At 31.6% G+C, this 13,994-nt stretch overlaps 2 protein-coding genes across 4 annotated transcripts; both read right to left on the bottom strand.

Annotated features, from left to right (window-relative positions):
- Positions 1-888: 888 nt before the first annotated feature.
- On the bottom strand, positions 889-3,440 carry LOC114187415 (putative FBD-associated F-box protein At1g61330). Of its 3 annotated transcripts, XM_028075670.1 has the most exons (4): positions 3,347-3,440; positions 2,264-3,173; positions 1,896-2,060; positions 889-1,539 (listed from the first exon to the last, which is right to left on the bottom strand). In XM_028075670.1, exons 2-4 carry the CDS (start codon positions 2,936-2,938, stop codon positions 1,171-1,173), a joined length of 1,209 nt encoding a protein of 402 aa, XP_027931471.1. In that variant the 5' UTR covers positions 2,939-3,173; positions 3,347-3,440; the 3' UTR covers positions 889-1,170. The 3 variants fall into 3 exon arrangements, with proteins under 3 accessions (XP_027931471.1, XP_027931470.1, XP_027931472.1); XM_028075669.1 differs by having other exon boundaries at positions 2,264-3,430; XM_028075671.1 differs by having other exon boundaries at positions 1,185-1,535; positions 2,264-3,433.
- A 4,936-nt stretch (positions 3,441-8,376) lies between these two features.
- Positions 8,377-13,789, bottom strand: LOC114187923 (calmodulin-binding protein 60 D-like). Its single transcript, XM_028076343.1, has 8 exons — positions 13,368-13,789; positions 12,402-12,477; positions 11,908-11,966; positions 11,303-11,796; positions 11,075-11,235; positions 10,760-10,963; positions 10,017-10,260; positions 8,377-9,363 (listed from the first exon to the last, which is right to left on the bottom strand). Exons 1-8 carry the CDS (start codon positions 13,478-13,480, stop codon positions 8,804-8,806), a joined length of 1,911 nt encoding a protein of 636 aa, XP_027932144.1. The 5' UTR covers positions 13,481-13,789; the 3' UTR covers positions 8,377-8,803.
- Positions 13,790-13,994: the final 205 nt, after the last annotated feature.

The raw sequence follows: 13,994 nt of genomic DNA, 5'->3' as shown, positions 1-13,994 counted from the left end.
CATTGATTTAATATTAATTTTTATTTAATTTTGTATAACTTTAAGATATACTTTGTGTTTAATAATATAAAATGATCATTTTCTCCGTTTCCTTTCTCATGGACAACTTATGAGTGTCTTGTTTAGCGTAAAGGAGAGACTTGTTGAGTAAGTCTATCATGATTGAGTGATGTATGATGAGTTGAAAGATGAGGTTTTAATGATAATTATGATGTTATTTGTGTTAGGTCTATAGGGGGTTGAAGGAGGAGATACAAATACCAATGAGATATGAGTCTAACAACATAAGACATTGAGACTACTCTCAACCAAAAACCTTAAAGCAATAGAGTTATGGATCTTCATCCTTGTGCTATATTTTCTCATTTCTAGCCAATGTGGAACTTAGACTCACATTCCTAACAATCTCCTCCTCAAGGGTGAGTCTCTTCCACCACATTGGTACACTTCCTCTTTAACGAAAGCATTTTCAACCACGAGTACTCATTTTCTGCCCTTTTTTTATATCGTCGTTTTCCTTGACAGGACACACTTACATGAAACCTTTGTCAAAAAGACTTTCGATACAAAAATCATATTGCACTAGTCTTAACCCGTTTTAGCCATTGGCTCTTATACCACTTGTCAGTCTTTCGAGACCAATTATTGTGCTATGCAATAAATGGGTTAATTGTTATATTTTATGGAACATATTGCACGAATGAGAAGGAAAAATGAGGTTTCAAAAGCGATGGTGATAAGTTCCTGGTTATCAGTTGAGTTTGTGAATTACAAGTAAAGTTATTTGTGTGAATCGTATGAATGTGATTAATTATAACCTATAATTAGTTGAGTCTTTGTCACAATTAAGTTTAACACTAAAGCAGATATGATTGAAGAGGCGGATAATTGTTCTTTTATCTACTACATGTTTGATCAAAATACTAAACAAACCCCTTGAGTTTTTTCATGGTTTTTAGCATCATATTGCACAATGTTATCACTTTACCATCTCAACACTAGACAAGGATATGCAAAGATAAATAAATTTTACACCGGTATAAACTAGCCATGAAACTATCCTGAATTTTTGTGATGTCTCCTTTGCCTAATAACTTTGAAAAGTTGGAACTTACACCAATGCTATCGCTCTAACTGATAAACTAAAAGGTTTATTCTCATACCAAAACTCTAGTCGATTGAAAGTACGCAGTCTCTTGAATGGGATGATGAACTTGAGCGACTTTGGTCATCCAGATGCTCAAATGTAACTATTTTTGCTTCTGGCGATGCTTTCCACGAGTGAAGAAGTTTGTCATATCGACGTCCATATGGTGTCCATACGTTAGCAACACAATTCTTCTGTGAGACGAGAACCAATGCATCCAAATGGGTTGCTTTTTGCAGAAGGATCTTCACCAGTTGAAGTTCAGCTGTAATGAACTTAAAACCTCTAAGCTTAATAAAATTCAGCCGATCAAAGCAGAGATCAAAATTCTCCATCTTAGACTTTTGATGCAGTTCCCAGTATGGTCCGCAGTCAAAAGTGTAATCATCTATCTGTAATATATAGTTTAAAGCCTTTAGAAAGAAAAATTGTAATTGAAAGTAATCAAAGAATTGTATAAAATCCATAAATATACTTCTCATCACTCATTTTCTATATGCATCAAAAGTTTAAAGTAATTTATTATCCATATGTATACACCTTTTAGTTATTGAATTTATACTAGAATGAGTTGAATGCACAATTTTATTGAAAAACTTCTGCTGAGAAAGGAAGGCAGAATGAATACACCAGTTGATAAAAGTATAATCTATTATTCCAAACCATCTAGATCATAAAATCATATCAAAAGGCAATTAGTAATTGCTGTTAATTATTGTTTGAGGATTAATTAGTGTTATATACTCACATCAATGAAAAGCTTCTCCAGGAGAGGGCAATGCTTCATAAACGCCAGAATATCATATGGATTGCAAAAGAGTCCCCCCTCCATGATCAAATGAAGCTCCATCAGATTCAAGAAACTGTAGCTCGCCTCTCCAAAAACTCCACGTCGAAACTTTGCAGTCAGAGCCTGAATTCCAATTAAAATAAAATTGTCACCATCAATCTATCAAAAAGACAAATTCTATATGCAGATCCTTAACTTACTATACAACAGAAGTAAAACTTTGATTTTCGTGAGAGCATATGACAAGCATCATCTAAAAAACTGTATCTGAGTTTTGTCCACCAAATGACAAAGATCTAACTAGAAACACATTAGCATGTATATACCTCAGGAACTAGAGCAGAAGCTGATAAAACTTTGACATTAGGGATGTCACTGACAAGCTTTTCTACCACAGAAGCCTGCAAATACCCTCTGCTCCCAGCAGGCATAAAATTGAGGTAAACCTCATTCAGTTTTGTTGTCTGAATAAACCGGATTCTTGTTGGGACATGCCCATAATAGTGCACACACTCAACAACTGGGGAATCAACCACAAACACTTCCAAATTCTTGCAGCCAGCAACTCTCAACTTTTTGAAAAATCTATGCTCCCTGGCATATATTTCCACACACAAAAGTCCAGTACAGTAAAGCAGATCAACAGTCTCAAGCTGCCTACAATGAGATATCAAAGCGTGAATCCTTTCATCTGTGAGAGGGACAAACCTCAGAATCAGACTTCTCAGATTGGCCATACTTAAGAGGTTCAGTGGTAACTCCAAGTTGCAATGGACCAGTTTCAAGAAGCTTAATTTGTTCAGCTGGTTGACAAAATCTGCGGTGAGAGTGTACCCAGGTTCCAGAAAAAACAAGTCCAGTTCCTGAATTCTCTTCTCACGGCAAATCTCGAGCCACTTGTGGAGAAAGTTTTCAACCCCAACAGGGTTAATGTAGATTTGAAAAGAATCAATGTAACGACCCCTGTGAGTCACAAAGAGGTTATCCACCAACTGAACCATGGACTCTCGGCTGCACCGGTTCGACAAATCTTTTCCGAACAAGAATTTGCGATTGGTATGGGTGGGACTCCGAAACTTCGATGAGAGAATGCATAGCTGTTTTGCCTCTTTGATGGGTAAAAACGACAGAATTTCCTCCACAATTTCAAACGGAAGATGTTGGTAAATATTAGGAGACAGCGTCTGAGGTTCTGAGACGATTCTGAGTCTCTTAGATCCGGCCTGTGTCCGGATTCTGACCATTGAAAAATGAAGAATTGAAACTGTGTAAGAATTTTTGAAAGAGAAAACAAGAGTGAATGGTTCTCAGGTTTGAAACAATGAGCAACCCAGAAGCTGATGAAAAAGTTTGGGGACATTGGAGATTTTTTTATAGATGAACAACTCGCATGAAATTAATGATGTTACCATAAACGTTATCGCTGCTGCAAACACAAACTGTGCTGTGTTTTTCTCACTACGCTGCTTTCTATGCAAGCTTTGGACGCAATATGCATTCACTCTAACACTGACACATGGCATCTGGGAATCACTGGTCAAGCCCGAAACGACATATGCCCCACACAGAGGCCATGTCGTTTCGCTTGTTATCATTTCTTGGGTGCTTTCTAAAACATGCCTGGTTTTGAGGCTTTAAATTTTTACCAAGTATTGCCTCTTCACCAAAAACAAATTCACATTCATTCATCTTTATCACATAAACAGGCTAATAAATTCCAATAATACTTTAATTTTATTAATTTGGCAGTTGCAAATTAATTGTATTAAAACTTTTCAGAAATAATAAATATATGAAAAGAAAACTGTATACGTTTTTTCCTGTCATTTGTTTTTTAATCATATAAGTTACATATGTTCATTGTATTGCAAAAAGACTGTTTTAAAGTTTTGAAGTTTTGAGAAGTAACGTACTTCCATGTGAGAAGTGCAATTCACATGCCACCTGGAGTTTGACATGGAGAAGTACAATTTTTTTTATAAAAAAAAAAATTAATTGTCGAAAAATTTGAATTTGTAATCAATTTTAGTTCTAACAGCATTTTCCAATGGTCAATTTTGTTGAGAAAAAAAAAAACGTTATACAGATTGAGAGAATTAGAATGATCTGTTTATTTTATGTATAACAGTGTTAATTTCTCATCACATGTAGCATTTTCATTGATGCTTTGGCAGTAATATTGGTAGTACCTATTTGTTTACCAAAATTCTTTTAGAAAAAGTACCATTATAAATTTTCTCGATAATTAATTGTGTAACAATTTTTTTTGTATATTATGACAAAAAAATGGTATACAAATAAAAGGCAACCAGACTGTAAAGAGATCATGAGTAAATAAATTAATAAATAATCTAATGAGATATGTGGCAATGAGTTTTATTTGAAAATGAAAATAGAAAAAGAAAAAGCTAAGAAGAGCTTTTAAAAATCAAACGGACATTTAAAACACAACCAATGAAATTATATTTTCTTTCTCTTCTGTTTATCTACAACTACAGACCAATAAAATGACATGCAAGTAAGATTACTTTTATAAAATCAATTTTTAATATTTAATTAAGAACTGAGGTTACAGAAAGTAAAAGAAAAAAAAAGAGAATATTGAAATTAACTATGAGCAACAATTTACGCATAAAAATGTGATAGAAAAAAAAATGTTTTTTTCTATTTATATAAAAACATCTAAAATGAAATGAAATTTTATTCAATACATTAAAAAAAATTAATTATAAGTTTGATTTATACAAAAATTCGTAATTTTGTCTTTTAAATTTATTTAGATAACTTTCATCCCACAATTTTTGTTCTGTTGTATCGTTCGTTCGGGAGTAGAGATCCATGATATTTTAAATATATTTTCTTCTTTTAATTCTTCAATTATCTCTTCTTTTTTTTTCAACACGGCATATGAGATGTAACTCAGTTCATATCAAGAAATTTACGAAAAACTTATGCCTTTTAAATAAAATAAATAAATAAATAAATAGCAAATCCCGACACTCACATGTAAATAATGCATTCATAAATTTTAAACAAAGTCCAAATAATTTATTTAAGTAGTAAGTAGTGTTGAATGACAGTTTACAAAATAATAATTTTTTAAAAAATTAATTGATAAAAAATAATTCATTCAAAATTAATATGTTAATATATTAGTCATGTTTTTTATTTATTTTTAATATAAATTAGAGTATAGCAGGTATGGGTATTGACGAGTACAGATACTATAATATTCATTCTTAGTCCGTTAATATGCGGGTATTAAAAATATTTGTACCTGTTACCGTGAATATTCATTTATAATATTCATTTCCTACCCATTATAAATTTTATATGTGAATAATCGTGGGTACGAATTTGTTTGACATCCTATTCACAATAGACAAAATTAGAATAATAACAATTTTAAAAGAATAACACATTCACTAATCTTACAAAACTACTTAAAAAAAATTATTAGATATTTTTATTGATTAAAGTAACTGTTCTACGTTTTCTAAACTTTAATAATTTGACTGAGAAAACTATTTCATTTAGTATTTGTAATATATATTTGTTTCTTTAATTTTAATTTTAACTTTTAAGTTATTAAGTAAAATACACTCAATTAGTAAAAGTTAAATATATTAAACGTTAAATATATTAGTCAATGTTATTAAAAGGAAAATAAAATAAAATTGATATTGGGAAATTTAAAATTTTACCCACCACACGAGATAAAAGTTACTTGTAAACAATTATCAAAGAACTATCATTCATCTTTATTCTTATCTTTTTAATACATATGGATTGTTTATTGGAATCATTATTAAATATAAAAAAAATGTATTTAAATTTCTTTTAAAAAAATTTGATACAAAGAAAGATAAAGAGGGGTATTGAATTATCTAGTAATTACTTTTAATTTATAATAATTTTAGTACTCATGCCTCTCTTTTTTCATCAAAGTCGCATTCAATACAGAGAGAATTTAAAAGATATGTATTTTAATGTTTTTTTCTTCTTTAAAACTTTTCTTTATAAACTATTAGTCTTAAAAATAGGTTTACTTGTGATTTGAGTTTTTAATAAAATTAAAAATTTTCAATTAAATTTCTTTTAAATTTTTTTTTCATTGGTCTATTGAATCTTTAAAATGTAAAACTTTTTCATCAACTTACCTCTCTTACTTTATACATTTAATTGTATAACGTAACAGTTACTTTACACAACTATCATTCAACTTAAATATTTTAATTGTATTTAATAAAAGATTTTCTCCAAGAAAATTAAAATTATAAAATAATAAGATAAAAAATATAAAATATAAAATTAGATAATTAGGCAATAATAAATTTATTAAATAAAAAATAAAAAATAAAATTTTATAATTTTAATTTCTTAGTTTTTAATTTTTTTAATTATCTAATTTTACAGTTAATATTTTTATATTCTATGATTAATTCATTACAAATTTATAAATTAATAAAATTATATAACTATATAATTATGAAATTGTAAAATTAAAAAAGTAACAAAATTACGATATTATAGATTAAAAAATTATAAATTTTGAAATTATGATATTATGACATTATAAAATTATGAAATTATTAAATATAAAAATATATTAAAATTAGAAAACTAAAAAATTATGAAATTAAATTATTTAATAATTTAATAATTTTATTATTACTTAATTTACAATTTATCAATTTTATATTTTTTTATTTTAATTTTCTTATAAATAATTTTTTTAAATACAGTCAATTTCTTAAGAAAATCTTCATCATTAAAGTCTTTTAGTATTATATAGTGATTTTAAGCAAGAAGACACTAAGTGTCATGTCATCTTATTGTTAAAAATATATTGAAAATAAGGGACTCAATTAAAAAACTTTAATATATTGATGACTCAATAAACTAAAAAGAATTAATATAAACTTAATTGAACATTTTTAAATTTATGAAATGTCATAATATAATTAAATCTTAAAAAATTATGAAAAAAATGAAATTATATATATATATATATATATATATAAATATATATTTGTGAACTAAGTTAACGTTTATTATTTATTTATTTTATTAAAATTAGTGTAAATACATGCCTGCGTATGTGTAGACATTTTTTAAATATTCATGTTATTAAGTTAATATGTAAAATTAAATTATATTTATTAAAAATAAAATGAAATATATTAGAAAAGATGAGATAATAACTGTTGTTGATAGAAAGAGAAAAAAAAGAGTAGAGATAGACGATTTTATAAAAAGCTTGTAGAAGTAATCGATAATTTTCAAAAAATTAATAAATAATTATATTTTAAAGAATAAAATTTTAAATGTAGACAAGAAAGCCTTTATATATTATATATTTATATATTATATATTGTTATAGATTTTATTTCATTAAGTTCTGAATAAAATCTTTTAAATCTTTTCAATATTACAATTTTGAATTTAGACTTTTTTTCTGTTGTTTCTCTTATGCTTTCAAAATATATTTTGGTTTGTGAATTTTCATGTTTTAAATATATTAAACATTTTTTAATATATTAAATAAAATTTTAGAAAATAATATTTTAAAAATGATAATAATTTTTAAAAAATGAAATTGTTACATTTTAATTTTCATTAAAGTGAAAATTTTAATTTTATTTTTTTTTGACTCTAGAAAGCATATAATCATGTGTAAGTCCAACTAGGTATATTTTTTTAGTTTCTTTATCAAGTATCTTCTTTTGGGGGCATAAAAACATTAAATGTAAATATTTTGTCTGGGGAAGATTTGAAACTTATTCATCATCAAGTCTTGCAAGGAACTTATCCTTCTATGCCAATTATGGATAGAAGAAATGTGATAACAAATAGAGAAAAATTTAAAAATAACAAATGAAAATAGAACTTTTATTTCTCCCATAAAATGCCTTTTGGAAATAACTTTTGTTCACGTTCTCCGGAGCGATTGTGGAGACAAGAGTGGTATGGTGCAACATAAAGAGTAATTTAGGTTTTTTTTTTTTTCCTGTTAATTGTGGGTTGTAGATAGTAATTGTGGTGGTACAGGAAGCAATAGCACTCGGTTAAACCTGTGGTTCATTCTTTCTTGTTTTTAGACGAGTATCACAAGACTGACTAGCGGGCGTTGACAAAACATATAGAATTACATGTGTGCAGAAACATTCAGAAAGAGAAAAAAAAAAAGAAGCAAAAATAGCAGTGTAAAATTCAGCTGTTCGGTATTTATTTTAAGAATAATGATATTTTAATTATTAAATTTTGATAATTTTTTTCATAACATGAGGTTCTTAATGATTTTGAAATATTAAAAATAAAAAAATGAAAAAATCACTTAAAAAATAATAAAATTACAAGAAAAAATTATTAAAATTTAGTAATAAAAAAATCATTTTTCTTATTATAATTATTGTACATGCAAACGGCACACAAAACAAACCAGAGAAAATAAAACCATCTAGCTTACAACACAAAATTCAGTACATACTGCTAAATGCCAAGAAACGACCCTGGAAATTTCAAGCCACTGCAGACTTGGGTTTAAACCTGGTGGTAAACTGTCAATTCTTCACAACTTGCAGGCAAGAATGTAGAGTGGAAAAAACGTCACAACTAAAATGGATGCAAGAGTTGCTGCAGGGTGGTATTCCTGTACAGGCAGATGTTGCTGTACTACTGTTTTATAAAGGCACATTAGGAGCTTTAAGGTAAGGCTGCACCAAATGATTTAATCCAAATTTCATATTTACTCAACTCTATAAAACTTCAATATGATTCTGAGTACCAAAAAGTAGTATTTGATGCTCTAACACAAAAGTCATGGCCCAAGATCACAACAGGTGAGATTGGTCGTGGTTCGTATTCTATGGGTCATCCAACTCAACAAGTTGTGCTCGTCTCTCAGCGGCCTTCTTCCGAATAAAAATGCCCCATCTCAAAGCTGCCTTAAGCTTAAGCCAGCCCACAACAGCCTTTCCCGAGGAACGGTTTCGTTCATCATCTAACTGGTAGCTCATGGAGGTCTCAGGCATGTAAGTAGATGATGGGTAAGGGTATGCATCTTCTGGGGTATTGAAGGAAGCATGAGATTGCCCTCCTCCCATATTAAATATACGTAGCAAATGTTGCATATCTTCATTTTCTAGCATCTCATGACTTCTAGTTCGAATCTCCTCCTCTGGAAAGTAGTCCTCAAATCCTCTATAACCAGGATTTGAAATGCCGACACTCTGAAAGCCAGGAGTAGCTGGTTGTCGTGAACCAAGAGTCATCTCAGTTTCATTTCTAGGAAGTTGAGATTGGTGTGAAGCATTCAGTAACTGGTTTTGCAGTGGGAGTACAGTGTTATCAAACTGAATTGAAGAATGAAGATTATCATTCTGTTGTTGCATTGAGGATCTGGTAGTCGCGACATTATGATAACCTGCACACATTATTGACAAACATCGATGCTGAGAAAAATATTCTGCATATTGATGTATGGTAAATATCAAGTCATTAAATTTATCACGTAATGCTTTCTACTCTTTTTGCTAACAGTAATCCCAGGGAGTAATGGTTTCACAATATGACACATACCAAGTTTGTCACATGAATATCTCAGCATGCATTCTAAAATCTAAATACTAGTTATACAACAAATCTGTTGGATTAATATCTTGACATGCACTCCAAAATCTAAATACTAGTCTTCTAACTAAATCTTTACAAAAAAAAAAAAAGCTGCCCGGTATGCGGGAAGAATCTGTCCACTTTGATCATTTTCAGAAGAGAAACACACCGTATATTTGTGTGTCGAGTAGATTTTAATAGAATTAGTTTTGAATCATAGAATATGATTGAGATGTGCGCCAACATCTCAACCATAGATTTTCCGCTAGAATTTGTGTCAAATAGGGAAGTATTAACTCTTGTAATTAGCTAAATGGACAGTTGAAAGAAGGAAAAAGACCAAAAGAGAAAAAAAAAAAACAGGAAAAACGTAAGAGGAAACTCAAAACGAAATTAAGGACAAAAAAACTTCAAAGGAACTGGTATTGTTGGTAATGATACAATCTTACAGTTGGAACAATATACCTCCGACTGCTATGGCTGGATCCATTGAAGGCTGCCCAGTAGTTACAGGAACTGGTAGACTTGGGATGCAGGTCTGCTGATCAAGGGAGTTTGAAATTGAATAATCATGAGAACCCCCTGCAGCCAGAGGTTGGGAGGTGCCCAAAGTCTTATTCTGATTGGCATTTAGCAGAGACTTGCCATCATACTCAATAACATGCATCCAATTCTCATATGCCTTCTTCACCAGTGTGTCCACATAAACCTACAAGAATGTGAGACTCGCATTTTTCAGAAATTTCACCTTTTTTCTTCAAAAATTTTCGTAAACTTTTTTTTACTTCGACTTTTCCTTTCCTAGAAAAGAAGAACTTCCCACCTTTATGACCCCCAGAACAATAAGGGGTATGTTTATACTAAACCAACTGCCTGTCTGATCTGTTCACTCAAGTTAGAAAAAAAAACGCGGATATTCTATGTCATTTTTTTAAACTAGCAATAAGTTTCGTGTTGTACTGCAAGAACTCAAGAATAAAAGCAAAATGACTTGCAGTCAAGCATCAGATCTTAAGTTTTATATTTTTCCCTAGAATCGGACTCCTTCAAGATAAAAAATTGGTTGTACAAACAACAAAGCGGCAAGAATGAAACCACATCTCAACAAGTGACATGAGAAATCAGATTAAGCATTCTCTGAAAAAAATCCAACAGTTTAGTTCAAATTCAAAGGGTAAATGCAAAATTTAGAGCAGAGGTTTGCTTACCTTTTGACTGTCGGAGAGAGAATCAGCAGAGTAATATTGTTCATTGGTAATTAGACCACTCAACTCATAGATGTTATTGAAAACAACACCAACATTCCTTGCACCATCGGGATAATATACATAGAGTTTTCCACTGAGAACACAAGTCTTTGCATGCTCAACAAGAACATCCCACATTTTATTTGACATACCACTCCCGAGAATCTACATAAGATAGTTAATCTGTGAAAATTTTGGACGGATAAAATTTTAATTCAGAAAATCAAATCAAACTTAAGAAACCTTCTCCTGATAGAAAAGTGACTAAATTCTTACATTCCGCAGTCTCTGTGGATCTCTGACCACAAGTCGTACGACATCTTCAACTGTATATACTCCTGCTTTATTTAACCTTTTGTGAAATGAACCATCCTTTCCAATCTTCTCCAGTCTCCAGACCTCATCATTCAAGGCAGGTGGGTAATGCTTCTTGTATACTGCAAGCCAAAATCAGTTTCATGGCAGAAGAAGGGTTGAACAAAAATAGCGAAGTTATGTACTTACATTCTCCACGATGATCCTTAACAGTAAAAGCCTCTGTTTTGGCTTCACGAATACGCATTCCCTCATAACAATCTGAGGAAACTTTGAGTCCCAGCCTGAACTTCCTACTCCTTATCCAACTAGAGTTGTCTGTAAATGTAAGATCACCCAATGTTCCTAGACCCTCCTTCAGTGTCACTTGCAGATCACCAGCCAGAAGAGGTCTTTTTCCTTCCCGCTCTTTAACTACATGACTATCAAAATCTTCTTCACTCCAATTATCATCATCCTCGTTATTGAAATCTCCTTCAAGTACAATAACATCTAGTTTGACACACGAAGCTGGACCAGATGTAACAACATGGCCTGTTATAGTATCAATCAAAACAATGTGTATGGCACTGCCATGCTCTCCGTCCACTTTCCCACCAGTAAAGAGGGGAAGGGATAACCTGTTCCTGAATTGTAACTGTAGACTGCTGTCATTAGGGCCTTCTATGCTCTTGGGAGAAGTCCTGGGTTGAGTATTAGAAAATTAAAATATAGATACAAATACACTAGGATAAGATAAAATTTATCAAACAAATAAGGGTCATGAAATCGACTTTGAGGAGACAAAGTAATACCTTCCGCTAAGCTTGGCAGGGACTAATTTTGCTAAAGCACACTCTACTTCTTGGCTAACCTGTTGAGCAGGAAGCAAGACTAAGACATGAGAAATATATATCCATGATCAAACATCATTCATGCAAATGGCATGCGTACAATTAGGTTCACTTAACCTACGGAGTTGTCCCATTGAATTCTATTTGACATGTAAAGGCATTTATCACAATTTTACAAAATAGCGCCTGAGCGAGGTAAATAAATGTTATTCCAGGAAGTCTTTCTCGCAACATAAGGACTATTTATTTTATAAAAAAAAAATTTACCGTTTTTCGGCTTGTTTAGGTTTGAATATGTGATCTCAAGTACTCTACCCAATTTTATCTTAAGCCTCAAAATAGTGGGCCAGTAACCCAGAGTTTTTGTTTCAGGGGATGATTAATCCGTACAAGTGATAACTTCAAATAATATATAAGTCCATCCACCAGCAATACAATGAACTTAATTTTCTTACAACTCTACGAAGAATAGGCTCCAGCGATGAACAAAGTTTCTGCAGACTGTCCACCTTGAGGGCTTCAACAATAACGCTGCAAATTGATGTGAATAAATAGATAAAACATTAAATTCATTCATTAGATATGAACATATAAGTGCTAATACAGTGATAACAAGGCATGAAGTTTCATAATATTGCTGGTACTGTTTTCTAATCAAATTATAGTTTTTTTCTTAGTAATTTCCATAGTATAGGTGTACACTAGAGGTGAATATGTACTAAAGTAAAATTTTAATTTTGATTGAAAAACAATATAAAGAACATTTTCTATCTAAGTTTTCTCCTAAAAACCACTCATATACTTGCAAGGAAGTAATCACAAATTTGGTTCTCTTAATCATATTCAACTTCATCTGTTGGTCATATATCTCTAATTTCCTCTCATTCTAATTGTTTAGATTTACAAAATAAATCACAACTTCACATTTAGTTCTATTCAGTTAATCTGGTAAGAGCTCTCTCCGCCCCTCCTTTTTTTTTATAAGCGGTATGTAAACATCCATTCGGGACGTTATTCCAGTCGCGTACGCATCTATATTAATGGTTAATTCCCATCAAAACCTACTTTCCATTAATGAACCGACCAAGGCTTTCTCATTAGGACCACACGCATAGAACCAATATGTATATTATTTCTAAGTGTGGATGTTGCATAGTGACTCTGTATTTTTGGGTTATCATGCATGTCATTGGTGAGAAATCCACCACTAAGTTTTGTGGACAGATGGTTACTCATGATTATTTCATATACAAAATTTGAACTAGAAACCGTACTTCAAAATTAGAAGCGAGTTAGAGGACCAACGTTGGTCAGCAGCGACCACGAATAATGCATAACTAAAGCTGATGGAACAAAGAATCATTATAGTGACTACTACACTAGAGCTGATAGAAAATTAAGAACAGGAGATAGTGATTCACCTAGCGAGAGCAGGTCGCTTTTTTTCAGGTTGTTCTTCTTCGGTGGAACCTGAATCTAAACCGCGTTTCCCTCTCGCAGCGCCGCTCGATGTCTCCATGTACCTCGTCTGCATTATTCTCACTGCTGTCGGATTTCGTCGTCTCTCGTCAAATCCTTTTAAAAAAAAGAGAGACAAAGGATAACGAGGTGTAATTGTCACGGATTCGATGGAACGCGAGCGGATAGAAAAGCAGAAAGTTGAAAATCCTCAGCAAAGAAGAAAGTGCAGAATCTGAGAAATTTCGCGGAATTTTCTCTGCGGTTCGACGCCTATGCCAACGAACCCGAGGCACTTTTCCTGAGATTTGTTTCTGCTAACGGTGTGAGTGATGGGTATAATCTAACGGTTTGCGAATCTGGGAGTGGTTGATGGGCCTGGGCGGTGGGGCTTCGATCTTGCGGCCGCAGGAGATCATGGGATTTGGTTCGTCGGATTCAGAATCTTTGTCAATATTTTATTGGGGCTTGCCACGTGGGGTGATTCAGCAGGTGCGTCTGTCACTGTCACTGTCACTCCTCAACATGATCATAATGCTGTCATAAATAGTGTGATGTTGAAATTGCTGTTATAGTTTTTTTTTGCCACT

This window comes from Vigna unguiculata, chromosome 6 (assembly GCF_004118075.2).
Source record: "Vigna unguiculata cultivar IT97K-499-35 chromosome 6, ASM411807v1, whole genome shotgun sequence".
Lineage (NCBI taxonomy): Eukaryota > Viridiplantae > Streptophyta > Magnoliopsida > Fabales > Fabaceae > Vigna > Vigna unguiculata.
This window is presented reverse-complemented; position numbering and strand designations above follow the sequence as displayed.

Excerpts from the sequence above, each read along its gene's own strand:
- LOC114187415 (XM_028075669.1), bottom strand. The coding sequence starts at position 3,181 with ATGGTCAGAATCCGGACACAGGCCGGATCTAAGAGACTCAGAATCGTC. Across the intron at positions 2,061-2,263 it reads CTTCTGCTCTAGTTCCTGAG|GCTCTGACTGCAAAGTTTCG; the intron begins GTATATACATGC and ends ATTGGAATTCAG. Across the intron at positions 1,540-1,895 it reads TGGAGAAGCTTTTCATTGAT|ATAGATGATTACACTTTTGA; the intron begins GTGAGTATATAA and ends TATATATTACAG.
- LOC114187923 (XM_028076343.1), bottom strand. The coding sequence starts at position 13,480 with ATGCAGACGAGGTACATGGAGACATCGAGCGGCGCTGCGAGAGGGAAA. Across the intron at positions 11,967-12,401 it reads AGCCTATTCTTCGTAGAGTT|GTTAGCCAAGAAGTAGAGTG; the intron begins GTAAGAAAATTA and ends CCTGCTCAACAG. Across the intron at positions 9,364-10,016 it reads TCCAGCCATAGCAGTCGGAG|GTTATCATAATGTCGCGACT; the intron begins GTATATTGTTCC and ends TAATGTGTGCAG.